At 38.1% G+C, this 19027-nt stretch overlaps 1 protein-coding gene across 1 annotated transcript in view; it reads left to right on the top strand.

The window, feature by feature from the left end:
* The window catches only part of ZNF521 (zinc finger protein 521), a gene marked incomplete at its 3' end in the record, with an annotated part of 256138 nt that extends 237632 nt beyond the window's left edge, over positions 1 to 18506 (top strand). Inside the window, exons 6-8 of the mRNA XM_084252689.1 lie at positions 4798 to 4929; positions 7594 to 7709; positions 18402 to 18506. Of these exons, the coding sequence (XP_084108815.1) occupies positions 4798 to 4929; positions 7594 to 7709; positions 18402 to 18506 (353 nt within the window). The remainder of the gene's footprint in view (positions 1 to 4797; positions 4930 to 7593; positions 7710 to 18401) is intronic.
* Between the last annotated feature and the right edge of the window lie 521 nt (positions 18507 to 19027).

Here is a 19027-nt window from a genome sequence, read left to right as displayed (position 1 = left end):
GGCCCCTGCCACATGATGATGCACTAGGAGGGGTTTATATCCTTGGACTTTAGCCTATAGATTTATGCAGTGGAAGAGGCTGGAGGACCCTTCTGGCCAGTCTCGAGGGTAAGGGAGAGAAGGAGCTCTACTTATAAACCGTTACAAATTGGTCCTCAGTAATGGCTGCAGTGTTGATCACACGATATAAGGGAGCCCCCAGTGATTCCTGGGATAACAGCTGCATGTAAGTCAACCACTGAACATTTGCTTGTAGCTGTTCTAGATTTTTGTTTTTATTGAAGGAAAAGGAGTATAAACATGGGGCACACAGTCTGGAGGCTGCTTAAAGGGTTTCTCTTGTTTAAAAGCTTACATTGAAATGTCGGTGTCTTATGTTAAGCAAACAGTTGCTGTGCTGGAGCTTATAACTTGAGTTGTACGTGAGCATCCAGATGGTATCTATTATTTTTTCTATTCCAAAAACCGGCTGGTTCATAGTTGCACTGGTCCAGGGTTTATGAATTGGAGAGGTAGAAATTATCATTCCCCTTTGAACTGACTTTCGACAAACAGATTTTATTCTTACAGCACAGAGTTTTGTAAATGACTATCACGTCGCAATGAGGTTGTCTTGCAATTATGTACTCAGAGTCTTTTCTTTGAAACATTTTATATTGGAGTAAATATTTACATTAGTAGCAGTCTCTTCTGTGTAGGCTTGATTCCTATTTACATTTATGTTCACACTTACATGAAGATTAACAAATGGAAATAATTGTTTTAGCTGAAACTTATATACATGTGAAATTATTTCTCAGTTATGCCTACACAATCTTCGGTCATGCTTTCAAGTGGGTGAGCAGGGCAGGAAGTTGCTGGTCTCCAGCCTGTTCTCACTAGTGAGAGTGTCAACCTGCCCTTCCTGACATCACACCCGCAGAGCTGGCTCTATGCGTGCTCCCTCAGCAGACAGAAGAAAGGGGTTTTCTGTTTGTTCTGGGAAGATCTGGCATTGTACTAAAAGCTCCATCTTCTCATTCCGTTGACAAACTGACACACCTACATTTCTCCCTTTCCTTGTGCTGATTTCTGCTCTCACATGTATTCAAAGTGAGTATTTTTTAGTCTGAAGATCAGAATTGGAGTTTTTCTCCAGTAATCCATACTACTGCTCATTTCCTGTTTAACTTTTTGGCTACCAGTTTCATAATCTTTATTAACAGGGTGTAGAAAAGGTTGTGTTGGTGTTATCTTTAATTTTCAAAGTATCCTACAAAGGTGAATCATTGTGGAAAGTCTGGAGAATGTAGATAAGCAAAAAGAGGAAGAACGACCTAGATGTTTTATCTATAGGTTCTATGTTTTAACTCTTAAAAAAAAAAATAGGACTGCACCAGTCTATTATATCCTTAATGAAATATTGTAATGGTTATTAAATCAATTGACTCTGAATCTCTTTTTAATAAATGAGTCAGACTGTATTATCCAATTACTGTCAGCTGCTACCTTCCGGAGAGCAGAAATGGTTATTTTGATTGAATTTTTTAAGCTTTTGGCACCTTTAGGAATAAGGGCTCTCAAAGAGCCAGGGTACAAGTTGTGACTTTGTGAGAAATTATCTGAATCTAAGACTAAAGATCTCCTGAAATTGGAGGTGTTGATAACACCACTTCTTGAACACTGACTTTAAATAAAAACCATAGTCTTTCTTTGTTTTTTTTTTTTACTACCTTTTACCAGATAGATAGAAAAAGGAGAAAAATTCAGCTTTGAAAGGAAACAGAGCTTTACTTAGCCAGACTCCCCAGTTCCTAGGGTTCCTAGAAATTCTTTGAAACTTAAGACACTGTTGTTAGTCACACAATGTAAATGTCAAAAAATGAGAGCTGAATTAAAGAGACAATAAGAGTAAACTTTGAAATTCTTATGAATAAGTTTGTTCCTTTTTCCTTTACTATCTGCACCCCCTCCTTCAATTAAAAAAAATACAAAATGAATTATATTAACCAGTTGTGAAATTGGTTTCAGTCCCTGTTACTTTCATTCATCATCTTTTGACTCTATGGCCACCAGTGATTGCGAGCATGGGGACAGGGAGGGGAAAGTTACCAGAGGCCAGAGGACTGTGTGGGTGTGTCACTGTCTAGCTTGGGGCCTATGGGATATTGCTCATCTGCCCTTTCCTGTGTAATGATGCAGATATATTTTGTGTCCTACTCCAACAGCTAAGAAAGTTATTTGCTTGGAAGGTCTCACTGTGTACCAGAAATAAAAAGCAGGTAGAACATCCAACATTTTTCAATATGACAGTGTGATTTTAAACTTTGGAGAGTTCTGAAAACCCTGGGTGCTATTGTGGTTATCATTGCTGCCACAAGTAAAGGGTGGGCATCATGAAAATAAGTTGGCACAAATAATGCATACATACTTTATGACTCTATGTCACCTTTTTACGAATTCACTTGGCTAAATTGGAATTATTTAGCATTTTATAATCTCTGTTCTTTTGATAGAAAATAAGTAAAAGTGGATGGGAACATTTTCTTTCCTTGTACTCATACATATATCTTATTTCATTTCCTTTGTTGTATTATTTTTCCAAACAAAATGTTCCTAAGTCTCAAAAAATACATCACATTAAAGATCATTCTGATTTGCATAATTCACTTAATATTCAAGTAATGGTTATTATCCCTAAGAAAATCCACCACGCCTGTGTATATATCACATCACAAATATTCTAAGTTTAATAATTCTAGAACACATGTGTATATCTGTTCACACCCATAGGCCACATCTTAGTTTGTGGGGAAAACTCATAATTTGAATATGAAATTAGAATGCTTGATTACCTTCTTATATCCAAATAAAGGTATAGAGCATTGAGGAAATAAGAAATGTTTAAACTGGGCATGTATTTCTGATGATTAATTAACCGACCTAATCTTGTACAAGAAATAATGTTTCTTATAATTCTTAATATCTAAAATTGGGAAAATTTTTAGTGACTTTAGGGAAAAAAAAGAAAGGAGCAGATGGAAAACCCTTGATCTTATATAATCCCTAAAGCTTTTTGTATAACCCCTTGTCATGTCAGTATGCACAATTAAACTCCTTCTTACATAATTATAATCAAGGAATTTACTGTGCCACCCAAATACAGAGTTGGTTTTTATCTCTTGTGAAATGTAGACAGTACTGGGTGGCTTAATTAGTGCTTTGCTTCTCTTTTTACAAATTCCAATCCTCTGCTTCTAAAGACTCATACTTGTGTGAGAAGAAAGATTAGGAATACAAATAGAATGATTTTACTCCTAGTTAGCTAATAATAATTCACTTTGTAACTGGGCCTTTTTGTTGCCAGCAACATCAACTAGTGAAGGACTTCCTCATGCATGCATGTTGTGTTGAATGAAAATAAATGAATGAGGAGAATAGCCTCCTTACCCCCACCATGTGACTATGCATTTTATTTCCTAGACCTAGAATATTTCACACAGATCTTCCTTGGTAACATTTTTAATTAGTGCAAATAAGAGGAGATGAAAGTATAAGATGATAACAAGCCAGGTTGCAGCCTGTTATCCCTTAGTTTTCCTAATAAGTATTTTCCTAATAAGTATTCCTGAGAGTGGCTGGTTCATATTATAGGATATCTGCTAGATTCATGCCTCTTAAGGCCGGTTGTCTGTGTTCCAGTCCAGAATGCCTGGGTGTAAGTTCTGATTCAACCAAGTATTATAATTCAAAGAAAAGTTACTTAAACTTAAACTCTCTGGGCCTCATTTTTCTCATCTGTGAAATGAGATTGTAATAGTAATATTCCTCATGGAGCTGTTAAATTCAGTGAATTCGTATCTGTAAGCCTTTAAAACAGCAGTGTTTAAAGTACAATAAACAAAAAAGCAATAAAGAAGTGTTAGGTTGTTTGTGCTAGTTTTGAATTTATTATAAATAGAAATCAAAATAAGCTAGGATCACCCTTAAATTTTTAATATTATAATTCCTTTAATGAGGGAAAAAAACATAAAAATAGCAATTTCTAGCTCTAAACACAAGTATTAACTTTCTGTAACAATTTTTGTTACATCAAAATATTTTTCTACTATCATGTTCTTCAGATAGCAGAGAAAAATTAGGACTACAGAAAAGTGAGCCTGGGCTGAAAGTGCCTTTGGAGAAAGATAGGCGAGGTGAAATGAGGGGGTAAAATTAGCTTACAAAGTAAAAGGAGCAATGAACTGAGAAAATATGGAGGGTTAGGAGTAGCAAGCAAGAGAAAAAATGTTTTTATAAGATGGTATATGCATTAGTAATTTTTCAAAATTGGCAGAAAATCTTAGAAGTAGAAAGGGAAAGTGTATCAATGGGGACATCACTGAAAACTTTTGGTTTACAAATGGAAACTTCTAGAACTTTCTAGATAAACCAGAGGAGAGGCCTGAGTGAGAAGCTGTCAATTTTTTTTTTTTTTTTGGTGGGGGTTCTTTATTTTAGGACTGAAAATACACAGCCCCTAAGTCATGTTAGAGAAAAGGAGATTATTTATATACCAATTATACTTTAAAAGATTAGTAAAAGGTATTGCCATGAGATAAAATCTAACTTCTGATTATGGATTTTAAATTCCAGAAAATGCTTTCAGTTGATAAAAATCCACAAATAATAGGAATTAACTAGAAACCATATATACAACTACGTATTTATTTGTAATTGGTGATGGAAATAGCTTAATGTATACAATTATAATTAACTCACTAGTCTGTTAAAGATGCGCTAGGTTTCAACTTCTCTGTTTTCAATTTTCCCTAACAGATGAAGGACTGAACCATGAATGCAAACTCTGCAGTCAGACCTTTGACTCCCCTGCCAAACTTCAGTGCCACCTGATAGAGCACAGCTTTGAAGGGATGGGAGGCACCTTCAAGTGTCCTGTCTGCTTTACAGGTAGGAAGATTATTTAAGGAAAACCCTGGAGCATTTCATGGCAACATCATGTCTTTCTCACCAAAGCATAATTCCCACAGCGATGGCCTTTTACAGATATGACTTCAGTTCAATTTGGGGAGGAGATGTTTGATTTCTGCTTATTAGCATTATCGATTGCTGCTTACTTAGGCTCACATGTGCAGGAAGGTTAACTGTCAGGATGAACAAATGGCATTTCAAGTTCTCTCAGAAGTTTGCACTTTCCATTTGGAAAACGACATCCATGTTTCGTTCACTTTTCTCCTCTTATGTTAAAAGGTTACCTAGGCAGAGAATGCCTGCACAAAACTGTGTTTTAATCACAAGACATTCGACTAAAAGCAAAGCCATGTTGTCAACACATATCTGTTCTTTAAACATGGAGAGTTTTATTGAAACCTCCCCAAATTCTTTTAACTAGAAAACAGAGTAGATGAAATGATTATTTCCTATAAAATTAGATGTTTTTAAAGAAGTTGATATAAATTTAGACTTGAACAAAAAACTTTTATTAGATGTTGCAGCATTGTCATTTTCAGCAGCACAAAAATCAGAAACTAGAATTTGAATTCCTGAGTGGTTACAATAAGATCACACACATTTCTAGTACCTCCGTAACAATGACAAAGTCATTTTGGAAAATCCTTTGTGTTCGTTTTGCGTTTGTCTTGGACTTAGTGGTCAAGCATCTCAAGGTTATTTTTTCCTTATTTATCAAAAAAAGGCAAGCCAAAACAAAAATATTTCCTTCCTTTAAAATTGAGTTCTTTGTAGGGCCTCCCCGGTGGCGCAGCGGTTGAGCGCTGGGTTGCGAAGCTGCCCGCGGCCTCTGCGGCGCCGGTTCGATCCCCGGCTGCTCCCCGGCCACCGGAGGAGGGTCCCACGTGGCGCGCAGACCTCTCCTGCCGCCCACTGCTCCCCTCAGCAGTGTACTTCGGTCCTTCTGCCTGCTCTGCTCTCCGCTCTGGCTCTGGTGAATTCTCTCACCCTCCCGCGCTTCTGACTGTACCCAGTGCATGTATAAACAAAAACAAACAAACAAACCAGCAAACAAATAAATAAAGCATGCCTCTATTAAAAAAAAAAAAAAAGAAAACATTAAAAAAATTAAAAAAAAAATTGAGTTCTTTGTAGTGCAAGACTCCAAACATTATTAAACTTCGCTGAGTACAACCTAAAGATTACTGTTCTGTAAGTGAAAAAGAGGGGCTGTGTTCATGCCATAGTCATAGTGTGTTGATGACTCCATATCTGCCTGTTCGTCTCCTTCAGTAATTCATCAGCCACTTCTGCTTCTCGAATTATTTTTTATTCTTCCATATGTGTACCTAAATGTATATAATATTATGTCTTTACCCTAACATAGTATATACCTTAAGATGCAGAGAGTCCAAAGTCTGGGTTCTTTATAAGAGCTCACAATAAGTCTTTTAAAGAAAGACCGGGTCTTGGATCTCATGATTAAGATCCCTTATAAAGTGGTTCTTTCATGTTGTAGCCAGAAGCCTTGTAAGATGTGCTAAGTTGTATGGAGGTTAGTTGTAAATCTATATAAAAACTCTTTTCCTCTTCGTGGATATAAGTAAAAAGACAAAAATGCATTAATCATGAACAGTCTGTATTTTCTGTGCTGACAGACCTGAATTGTTTTAGTGTATCTTGAAGTAATTTTAGAAATAACAATTTAAGAAATAACTTTCTAATATAAAGCATGTTAGGAGGGAGACGAAATCTGAGCAGTTTTTTAAGGTAATGAGAAATGTGATTAAAATGTATGACTCATAAGAACAATATTCTAATATTTTAGTTTGGCTGGCAATTAGAATAATTTTAATGATTAGAGTGGAGTCAAAGTCAAATGCCAACATCTTTAATAAATCCTTTCCCTGCCTATACAGATTAATATTGTAGATGCAAACTTTTTTAGGTCACAGTGCACCAGGCATCCATCAGAAGTCAGTTCTGCCAACCCAAACACTGCCTCTGGCATATACAATTTAATTATTAATAGTATGTCTCCTAGGTAAACTGTTACACAGTCTTAGGGCCTTGTTTTGTAGTCATTAAAATTGAACATGTTTATATTATTGAAACCCTTGCATTCAGTGTGTAGGCTGAGTTGATCTTAAAGTATCCAAAGAGAATTTACCTGCCGTTCTGTTCCACATTTATAGACAGTGCCCCAGAGTAGCTGTGGGATATAATTTTTAGCATTAACACATTTAAATAGAGAACTGTTTGCTAGCTACAACTTTAGGCAAATATAATAAACAGGGTTTTGGCATCTATGATTTTTTATCCTGTGGGTTGCTGAGAAATAAGAGTCATTTCTGTTCTGACAATGCTGTGCATTTGACAATTTTCAGCTTTATTTTTAAAAGATTTATAGGGAGCAGGGCCTCCATAAACCTTTACTTTGGAGCTGTTTGGGTGGAATTAGGTGCTCGGTATAGTGCATCTTAACAAAAGCCAGAGACCCAACCATCAGTAAATGTGCCTCAGCTCTCCCCAGGTCCCTGGCAGTGGTCACACCCAGAAGGCGTGCCATTTAGTCTGCTCTGTCTGGGTCTGTTCACGGGGAGTCATTGACCGAGGGCACTTCGGAAAGAAAATAACCTCAAGTTCACCATTCTATCATTTCAGTGTTTGTTCAAGCAAACAAGTTGCAGCAGCATATTTTCTCTGCCCATGGACAAGAAGACAAGATTTATGACTGCACACAGTGTCCACAGAAGTTTTTCTTCCAAACAGAGCTGCAGGTAATGTCCCCACGAGGAGACCTGGGATTGAATTCACTTGCTCTTCTTATAGGAAACAAGGGCATTTTAAATCTGGATTCACAGTATCTCACCCTGGGCCACCCTGATGCTTTGTGTGTATTGGGGCAAAGGGAAAATTAGAGGCTGGATTAGCAGACACCAAAGTAATTTTGCCTCTGGCTGCTGTCAATCATAAAAAGAACTAGACCAGACTTATAATTGGACCTTCTGACCCAGTGTGATAGACTGAGGGGTCAGGTTTATTGGACTGTGGGATCATTCACCTCACTTGTCATACCCCATTCTCCCAAATCTTGTTTTATTCATGTTCCCTTCCCACTGGGCTCTAAGCTAGATGGATGTCCAGTTATTGTTGTCCTGAGGGGCTTGAAATTGGAAGGGAGATGGGAGAGAAGAAAGAAGCCACTGTTATTCAGTATGTGTTTCCTCCCCTTAGTGGAACAGAATAATTATTACTTTGTAGTAGCCTTGTAGTTAAGATTTTTGACACCCAAAGACCACTGGCTTTAGCCTTGAGTGTCCCACTTGCTAGATGTGTGGTCCATTATGTCTCTGAACCTCAGATACGAAGAAATGATAGACAACTGTAACACAGAGTCGTTAGGTAAAAACGAAAGGTCTAAACACAGGGTATAATCTGTAAGTTATAATATATAATACAACTGTTTGATGGATTATTGTTAGCAATAGAATGGTAGTTAAAAATATGAGTCAGGAACCTGAATGCCATTCCAGAAATATCACGTACTACGAAAGGAAGATTACTTTTTTCTGCTACTTCTACCTATCATGGATATTAGACCCACTTTTCAGATGGGATTTTATGAGTGGCATGTTTTTGTTAAATCTTGTTGGGGTCCTTAAGGAAAATGCATATGAATTTTTTTTTTTTTAGTTATAGGCATTATTATTAACAATAAAGTTATTTGGCCTATAAAAATGGGGATTAAGCTGTTTTATTTGTTTGTTTTGCATTGACATCTTTAAAAACTAGGAGAAGAGCTGATCTGGTTGATCTGAGGGACTTAGACTCCTAGCCACTCCTACTCGCCCATCCCACACTGGGCCCTGGGCAGCTTTGTACCTGGGGAAGCTGGATTTATATGAAGTGTGTATCAGAATAAAAAGCGTGCAGTTCATCATCTCAGTTACCATTCTACAAGTAAACAAACAGCAAGTTAAGGAAGTAAAGTAAAAGTATATGAAATTTTGGGTGTGCCCATTTAATTGTCACAGTGGGCCTGTGGACCAAAATTAAAGTTGTATCTTTTATCACTTCTGGATAGACTTCTATTCTGTCATATCTGCTTGGGAATTGATATATAAAATAGACATTAAGTTATTATTTCAAAGTGTCTTATTCAAATAATCACAGTTTCTGTTTGAAAACATATTCTTACTTCCATAGGTATCAAAGGATAAGTCATTTGGTTTTTAATGACTACATCTACAGGATAGGGCCAATGTACCAAGTAATATTATTAATTAGTATGTAAATTGTGAAGCAGAATTGATACACTAGCTTAAAAGCAAACTTGTAGAGATTAAATGGAGACTGACTTCTATCTAATACTCTTGAAAAAAATTGCAATAAAATTCCACTTTTATGTGGTAGTAGTAGATTTTAATGCAACTAACCTGGTGATAACTTCAATGTACTTGATTGAAAAAGTCCAGCACTATGACAGTGGTGGCCTGTGACCCACTGAAGAGCATACAAATCTGAGCAATTAAGCACACTCTTCAGGACTCCAGGTTTCTTTATGTTCTTGTTAGAGTTTCATGGACTATATAATATTCTTTTTTCTACAGTTAGTATAGACTACTGGTTCCTGAACTACAATGTAAATGGCTTTACATTTAACAATGATTGAGGATTGCAAGGGACTTTGAGTATTTGGGTTATCATCTATCAGTATTTTCCATATTGGAAACCAAAACTGAGAAATATTTTAATCATAAGAATATAAAAACATAATTCTGTGAGCTATTAGAGAGATGATGTCAACACATGTCATTTAGCCTCTATAAAACTCCATTTTGCACTCATGAAATAATGAGATTGTAAAGGGAAAATAGTATCTTAATATTGTGATAAAAATGGTGTAGCTCTCACAGATTCCCCAGAGGCACCCTAGCCACATTTTGAGGACCACTCAAAATGGTGCAGAAGTTATAGTGTAGAACACACAACTCCTCCTGAGTCTTTAAAATCTTATGAGGTCAATCATATCTGAAAAAATTCTGATTCATTATTTCAAATTATGATCTGGGTAAAAGTAATATATCTCATAATCCAAAACTGAGCATTCTTTTTCCAGTCCCACACTGAAAGTCATGCATATTTGGTCTTGAGGAATACTCAGCCTCAATATGTACATTATTCCTTAAATAAGAGCAGTATGTATAGTTAATGTGTAGTGATTATTACACAGCTAATAGCCACAGTCTTTGGAATATCCGTGTAAGCAAATCCACAGTAATGGTAATGGTTTTTAGTTTTGATACATTAAGAAAAATGGATTAGAGTTAACTTTAGTTTTTCTAATTTTGAGAGTATTTTTATTTTTATGTTTTAACCTTAGGGGTTGACAGTCCTGTGCATTTGCTTTCATTGGCAAATTTCCTTTACACCTGTGCTTAGAAGATGGAATTAATGTAATTTCTAAATATTGGTTTCTTTTATTTCCTGCATAGAAAGTGGGGGTGGTAAGTATACGAAAACCGTAATATGGTTTTGTTAATTTCTAGAATGAAGGGGGAAATCGACTGAAATTAGGTGGTGATAGAAAATAAGTTCTGTAGCCAAAATAAAGCCAGAGTAGAAAAATGAAGTGATTATATCAGTCCACTGTTAATAATGTCTTGATATGTAAAATAAAAGTAAATTTTGAAACTGACATATACCAAACCACTTAAATTTTTCTATGCCAGTAAAGTTTCCTAAGAGACTCTAAAGCTAAATGTCCAAGAACTGAAATCCTATTGAAGAATTGAAAGCATGTTAGTTTATTTGGCTCTTAAAATGAGAGTAATATGGTAAGTTTGGAGTGAGCTTTCCAAAATTGCCCACACACACATCACTAAGGTGCATCTTTTAATGTTGGATAAACGATCTCACGACCATAATAATAATTTACATCTCTTTCACTGTTTATGGCCATTTAAAAACATGCAAAAAATCTTTTTGTGGCTAGAAGTGTTTTGGGGTATAAGATTATATAACACACATGTATACACACACACATATACAACATTGCCCACAATGCCAGATAATTCCTCATTATGCTCTATCTTCAGGAAGACATCATCCTTTGGACATCACATACAACAACTCCTGTTAGAATGAAGCAAGATGAAACCTCTGTTTCTATGGAACACTTAATTTAAAGCACACCTTTTACCAGTATGGAAGCTATGTTCTTCATATGACCCCGAAACCCTAAACCTTTCTGACCAAAATTTCTAAATGTCAGTCCAGAGATATATAATTTTTAATTCTTAGCAAGATACAATCTTTTCTTTTGGTAGAGTCTTTCTCCATTTTTGAAAGGAGTTTTGACATACTTCAAAGGCTACCTAGTGTGCTAGTGGGGAGGATGTGCTTTGGAATAAGCATGCATTATTTGGGCTAAATGAACATTTTGTTATTTTAAAAGTGAATGAATATGTTGAATGTTTCACATGTTTTCCTAATAGACCTCAAAACTTTTCTGCAGAACTTAAGGAAGCTGCTTTGAGAGAGGAATGGTGTGGTCCAAGAATAATATCCTACAATGCATATTTGTATCCAAAGTGGTTTATACAGGTGTGAGCAAATGGTGTTTTTCTAAAAATCCTGTTGAATAAGCCACTTTCATTCAATAGAGTAATTGCTGTTTAATTGGTGTCTCTAGAAAAGTTACAATTCAGTGACAGAGATCAAATCATTCTCTTCCAGTATATCCCTAGAGAAAATTCCATCAGACATCATGTTATGAATTTAATGGACAAGGAGGGAATTCCAGAGTTGGGGGAATGGGAATTAGCCAAGATGTGCTTTAGACTCTTAAGACTGTGGTATTTCAATTCCTCTTGAATCACAGATTATTTGATACTCAATCCGTTCCTTCATTAACTCATTAATGTAATGTTTTGCACACTCAAAATACAGTAGCCATTTGACATTCTGAAGGATACACTAAGACTTTCAGAGATCACTTTAAGTTTCAGTATGTAATTGCCTCTATAGCTTTTTTATTTTCTTCTCAAATCACTTTCCCCCCAGATCACCTAACCTTAATACATATTTTTCACAGCACAATTAACAGATTCTCATGTTTTACAGTCATTTCTGTTATAAAAATGAATTACTCTATGTAGGATGAGAGTTCTAAAAGAACAATATAGCATTAAATGTGGTGACTGCTAAGCTGCTCACCTGGCCAGTCATCAGCTTAGCTACTTGCCTTGAACTAGCCGTTTTGTAAGTCAATACAAATCCAAGTCTCATATTATTAAATAATATGTGATGAGATATGTAAGTCCCTGTTAGTCAAAATCACAAATGCTATGGTATATACTGCTACAGTCCCCATGCCATTACTGTGTAAGGAAATGCTATTAAAAGACTTCGAAAATATAATTTCATCATTTTAAATTCATCCTGGTCCCAGTCACTCTATGACATACCAGAAAAGATAAGGTATGCATCTGATTAACTATTATAAGAGATAATATGTAATAATTGTTATAGGTATACCAAGAGACGTTTATTCTCCAACTAAAAGAATCAAGAAAGCAAGTGGGAGGCGTGGAAGCTGATTTGAAAGAATAGATGAGATTCCATCTTTGTGCATGTGGGAGAATTAGCCTCCCATAAAAATCTCTAATGGTTAATGATGTTTAAAAAAATCATTTTTATGGGTTTGTTCATTTGTTGTACTTTGCTTTTGATTTCTCTACAGTTTAGTACAAGAAAAGAATGTGAGTTTGGAGGAAAATCACCAAAGTTTGATTTTTGTCACTGTACCTTAGTAGCTATTGACTCTGAGCTACAGTTTTATCATCTGTAAAATGGGCAGGTGGGTGGCAAGAGTGTAGCACCGCTCACTCCCAGGCCCTGTGAGTTAAGTGGATGGAGGAAATGATATTGAGGGCTCGCTGCAGTGTGTGGAGCAGAACAGGTGCTGGGAGAAAGTTGGCTGCCTCATTATCCCCATGTCCCTAATACTGACATAAGTAGACAAAATCAAGATATGTAAATAAAATCTTTATCCCAGACATTTAGGAATATTCCTTAATTCTCTGTTCTAGATCACTGAAATACTTTTCCAATTGATCGGACCTTGACATAGTTTCATGTTAATTTGTTTCCTGGCAGAAATTCTTACTTTTAAACATTCATCTTTTTCAAGAGATGAGAGTCTTGCACTTCATTTTTCTTCTTTTTAGTATAAAAATTTATAATAATAAAATGTTTTCAGAAATGTGTTTGCTATCAGAAATATATTTTCAACCATGCAATTTCCAACCATTCTTCTCCCTCCCAACCCCATATTCTCCCAATTAAGGAATGTGGCCAAAATAAAAAGATTTATTTTATTCCTCCAGAAAAGACAAGGTAGGATCTGGGTGTGGTGTGCGAAAAGTTTTGCTTTAGTTTATTTTGCTTTCTTATTTCTCTTCAAGTGAGACCAAAGTCCTCTTTTGCAAACAATAGGAATAGAAAAGGGTGTATTACTGCTCATGGCACATCCAAAATTTTTTTTAAAAAGCCTTTAAAGCTATGTTGTTCCTCCTACTCATCTCACAACTTTTCTATATTTTTCTTTTTTTTTTTTAATTTCTAACAGAGCTTGAAATATCTTTCATTTTACTCACTCCAACTGTAAGACTCAAAATCCTGGATTGCCTTTCTTCTGATCACATGGTCCTATTTTGGGACCTTCAGATTGGAAATACAGATTTCCCCCAACAATCCCATGATGCCTTTCCTATACCAAGTGGCACAGAGCACAGAAGCAATTACCATTAATTTATATGGAAAAAAATTGGAGAGTTCCCTGGCCCTGAAAATAACCTATCAAACCATACCATATGAAATACACATAAAACTTAAAATAATACTAACATATAGTAAAAACAGGAATGATATGAAAAATACACGGCTTGTCTAAAGTAGTTCCCAGGAAAGGACTGTGTGGTACCACTGTTAATGCTCCAGGCACCACTGCTTCTATAACGACTGCTGCAAAACAAATGCTGCCTTTTACTCACAAAGAGAAAATCCTCCTTTGATTTCTTTTGGTTAGTGAAAACCGGTACTAATGGTGGCTTCTGGTAAATAGGAAGAGGCTTATTACGGATTTCCAGATATCAGGGCATTTTGTATTCACCCACCACATGTCTGGGTATGGCATATATGTGTTCCACATTGATCACTTGGGCTGACAATGGGTGGCGTGGAGGTGTCCTACCTCTTCCTGGGTGTTCTGTGCCTTGTACCTTAGCAGTTCATTTCCTTAGATCCACTGGACCGCTGTGTATCTCCTGTCTCAAAGCTGAAATCACAGTCCCTAACCACTTAACATAGACATAGAGCTCTGCAGGAGTGTAAATTGTGTCAAGTGAGCATGTGGTTCCGGAACTGGCCCGTTTCTATACTGCCTCATTTCTCTGCTTTGTGGGCCTGCAGGGCTTTTGAAGTAAATTGGTGCTACAGCAACTTCCACTTAATTTGCTCAGTGGTTAAATTGATCTATCTCTTTTATTTGATCGGATCTCCAGGACCCGAATCATTTGCATTGATTTATTGATTGGTGCTATGTTTTCACCATTAGTTTTGATCACTTTCAGCTGTTAATATTGGATAATTCAATCAGGATTGATTGGCCTTACCATTGAAGGCAGAAAGTTAATCATATAGGACAAAGAAACAGGCCATGGTTAACCTCAGTTTGAGTGTCTCTGTCTCTGTCTATCTCCCTCTCTCTCTTTACCCTACCTCTCTCTTCCTGTCCTCTATGCAGTAGCACAAAGCTATGATTTTCTTTCAGCAAAGAGGGTTTAAAATTTTATAACTTTCATAATGTGCCTAAAGATGAGCTAGCTTTATTTTGCTTTTTAATAAAACTGCATCTAGAAATTATGCAGGCATACAGAAAGATAGATAAGCATGATTGTCACAATGAACTCATTTGGGCTAAATGAGTAAATGCATTTTCAATTGCTCATTTTGTACCAATAAATGCCTAATCTGCATGTGCATGCTTGGAGGCACAACCTGGGCTCACCTTTTCTAAATTTGGCCCTCACTGCTGCACCATGTGTCCTGGTAGTCAAATTTTCAAGAATCAAGTGGTTAATGTGACTGAAATAAAGGCAGCAGAGGTCGTTGCGATAAGCTAAAGCCACTTTATTTACATTTGAATCATTCTATAGCACCCCAGCCCAGTTTTTAAAAATTCTCCATTCATTAATTTCTTGATGTTCATATCGATGGCTGGTTTTCACTATTAAAAGAGGGAGCACCACCTCCTCGTTCTAGGATGCATTCCCTCCTCCAACAGCCCTGTTGTTAGCGATCTGCCATTACATTATTTTTTTGTCTGGCCCAGAGTTGACAACAGATGGCCATCTCTGAACTGCCATCAGTGCGACTTTATGGAGCATCCAGCTAGGGTGTACTGAGGAGCACTGTGGCCAGTTCTGCAGCCCCCTCCCTCCCCGCCCCCTGGAAATGTTCATCACCTCTGCCACATTCTGCTTTGGCTGGGCTTTGCTGGCCCTGCCGTCTTCTGTGTCGCCAAGACAGCCTGCTGCCACAGCACCGGAAGATCTGCCCCCATTAGGAACGAGAAGCTGTGGGCAGGATCGTCCTGTAAAGACAGAGCTCCGTCTCAGCATGCTGTACTCAGATCCTTTGGAGAGATCTGGAAATCTAAATTTCTAGAACATTCTGCAATCCAGAGAGGCACATTGAATTCCTGCATGTGTTCCTATTTTAGATGTTTGTTCCACACATGCATTCAGTTCCCTCACATTAGCAGAGACAAGTGCCAAGAATAGACCCTTTGTGTTTACAAACTTTTATGTGACTATTGGAAAACACCACTTCCATATCCAACTGTTGTGACAATTAGGGTAAGAGAGATGGTAATCATGGACATCAACTATAAATCCCCTGAATGAGCAAAGAGTCCTTTCCAGCATCTTCTAATCCATCGACGTGGTGATCCCTTGAATAGCCGCGTGAAATGAGCTGTTGCTGTGCTTTTGGAGGAAGATTGATAGGCTGCTCTTGATCGAGTTTGCTAAGGCAAGGCAGCTTCAGAGCCAAGCGTGTATTTTAAGAGGAATTCACATTTGTATCCTTTATTGTTATATTTGCAGCGAATCTACAGCTCGTAACAGGCTGTGCCCTGCAGCTATGAAGGAGTAAGTTCCCCTTATTGGAGAGAGAGCAGTGTTCTGTAAAAGCCTGAGATGTGGCGGGCAAGATGAATAGTGCTTAAAAGCAGTGCTCGCGGTGCTGTCATTTAGAACAGCAACTCCAAGGCTTTAAACGGGAGTGAAAGGCAGGGTAAACGAGTCCTTTAAAAGTGCTGAAATTTTAAACTGCCTAAAATAACAGGTCTCCTTCATTGATAACTTCACTGAATGAGTGAGTGGGAGAACTGCTTTCCCATAAAAGGCGGAGAAAGTTTTGCAAAGGAGAGGCATTTTCCTCCTACCCAGTGTGTCTGGCCTACTGGCTTCCTTCTCTCTTTCATTGCCCCTTCTGCTTTGAGATCTGCAGAGACCATCTCTCACTGGAAACCTGACTTGCCCATAAAAGGTTTCCTTTTTTACATTGCCAAAACTTAATTTTATAATTATCGGACTTACACCATTGGGCACATCTGCTAAGTTTGTGTGCCTTCTAGACACATAAAAGGCTACTGTGATACCATTAAATATCAGCAGTGTGCTTCACTGTGCTTTGAGTTTATAATGGTGAAAGGTGATTGTGCAGGAAATAGAACAGTCTATTTGCTGTGAGCCAGGCACGAAGACCTCACTCCCATACTCAGTTATAATTCATGACAGTACTGGTGGGAAGCCCTTATCCCTCTGTGGAGTTAATGCATCTCCACTGAAGCCTGCTGAGAGCACCCTGCGTCCCTGCCCACCATCTGTGCCTCTACTGCAAGTTCTCTCTCTCTCTCTCTCTCTCTCTCTTTCTCTCTTCTCTATCCTCTTTCTCTCTCTCCCCTTTACCTCCCTCCCTCCTTCTGAAATCTCTTGGTGTTAATATTGTTGGTCTACTACTGTTTTGTAAAGGTGACTCTCCAAAACAGGATTGTTATTTAACTAGAGGATGAGCCGTGAGGAGTGCAATACTTGTGTTGTTTAATGTCTCATTTAGAAAACGTCAGTTAGAAAATGGACAGGGAAGTAGCAATTGCCTTAAACCTATCATCATCTCTGGGAGCAGAGGATGGGCTGCCTATCACCAATTAGCAGTTGGTACCCCTAGTCTGAGCTTGGTGGATCACGAGGGAAGAGGCACAAGATAGACATTACGATCCAAGTTAATCCTGTTCTGTACCTGAGTTCAAATCTGGAGTCAGATCAGAAAAATGTTCACCCTCTCTGGCCAGTGGCATGGCCAGCCAGCTGTGGGTGCCAACCCTGTCCACATCGTCTCCTTTTGAGATGTGATGCCACCCATTCTGAGGATCAGAGCTAATTGCCTGGAGTTCCCAAGCATTGGCTCAAAATGCTGAATCCCTGGGCTTTACAGAACTTCACCTAAAATCACCGTGGTGCTGTGGCTGTGTGTGGTGCAAGCCCCCTTCTGAAGTAGAATGCACACCGATGGCCTTTGAAGCAGCCTAGAAGCTGCAGAGGCCTGTCCCCACTCCCTCAGCTCAGCTCCCCATTCTCACACTCTACTGGGAGCCCCAAGGGTGAGGGGACACAAGGGCAGGGTGTGTTAAAACAAAAAATGAAATTGCACCTTGTTGCTTGCGGCTGACCCAAGATTAATAATTTGTAATGTTCCACAATATGTGCTCTTAACATAGTCCATTGTTAGCACTCCTTTTTAAAATTATAAATCAAATCCAGGCCTGAAAAACCAGTGTATGAATTTAACAGATGTGATGCCATAGGGGACCCACTGTGTTATAAACTGCAGAAATGGCCTTTTTATGCTTTAGACTCAGGCTTATTCCAAAGAGGCTTTCGAACCACAGCGGCGAGGTGAGAGGTCACACGTGAAGACAGTAGCACCCACATGTAATCCAGCCTTGTGGGTAACTGGTTCAAAATCTCAGCCCCATGTTGGGGTGGCATTCCTCACATCACCTCGCTCACCCTCCAAAGGAAAAGTAGGGCAAGAAGAGCTGTGCTCACTGTCCAGGTTTTCTTGGGTGAAAGATCACTTTGAGATGACACAGCTGAGTAGTCAGCCTGAAATCCTGGTTGGTATTTTATTAATTTTGCACCAAGATAAATCCTGAAATTCTGACAAACTCCATGACAGGTGAAATTCCTTCTTGCAGAATCTGCTCAGCAAGAGGCTGCTCATTTCGTTCTGTTCCGAGGCAGGCAACAGGAGGGCAGCTTTATAATCAGCCCTCAAAGGACCCCCAGCCGCCCCAGAGTCTCGGGCTGATTGAATAACTCCTGGGCCTCTTCCCCTAGGCCTCCATCAGCGGGGGTCCAGTGGAAAGCAATCTCCCGCAGACTGGCACTGAAGTGAGCTTTAAACCACCATTTTCTGCTCTCCAGAGGAGCCTGGAGTACTAAAAGATAGATGGACTGCAGATATTTTATGAGAAACTGTCAGAAGAAGAGCAGAGTAAATGTTTTTTTTTTCTTCTTCTTTGAGTTACACACTACATCACTGTTGAATTTCTCCCAGAATCTTTTATATTTAAAGTAAGAAATTAATTGGTTGCTAACCTTTAATTCCCCCTCCCTCTTCTTCGTTGTCTTCCTCCTCCTTTTTTTTCTTAAATATTCACACAGAGGCCCTTTGCTTAACCACAGTTGCAGAAAATCAGTACCATTTGCAATGAAATATTTATAATGACAGAATGAAAAATTGGATTCATTTTCTGGACTGTAGCCGAACAGTCTGCAACTTTGTGCAGCCTTGTTTAGCATCTCTCATTCCTCCCTTTCATGGGAGTCTCTTTCAAGAACGTGCCACATGTACACTTACCTACGTTTGGAAGGATGCCTACCAAAGCACAAGGCCCATTTCTACACTTAAAAAAAATAGAGGCGAGGGCCTCTCCGGTGGCACAGCAGGTTGAGCACAGTGC

Source organism: Talpa europaea (genome assembly GCF_964194135.1).
Source record: "Talpa europaea genome assembly, chromosome: 13".
In the NCBI taxonomy this organism is placed as follows: domain Eukaryota; kingdom Metazoa; phylum Chordata; class Mammalia; order Eulipotyphla; family Talpidae; genus Talpa; species Talpa europaea.
The sequence above is the reverse complement of the archived record's forward strand: the minus strand, read 5'-3'. Positions and strand labels throughout refer to the sequence as shown.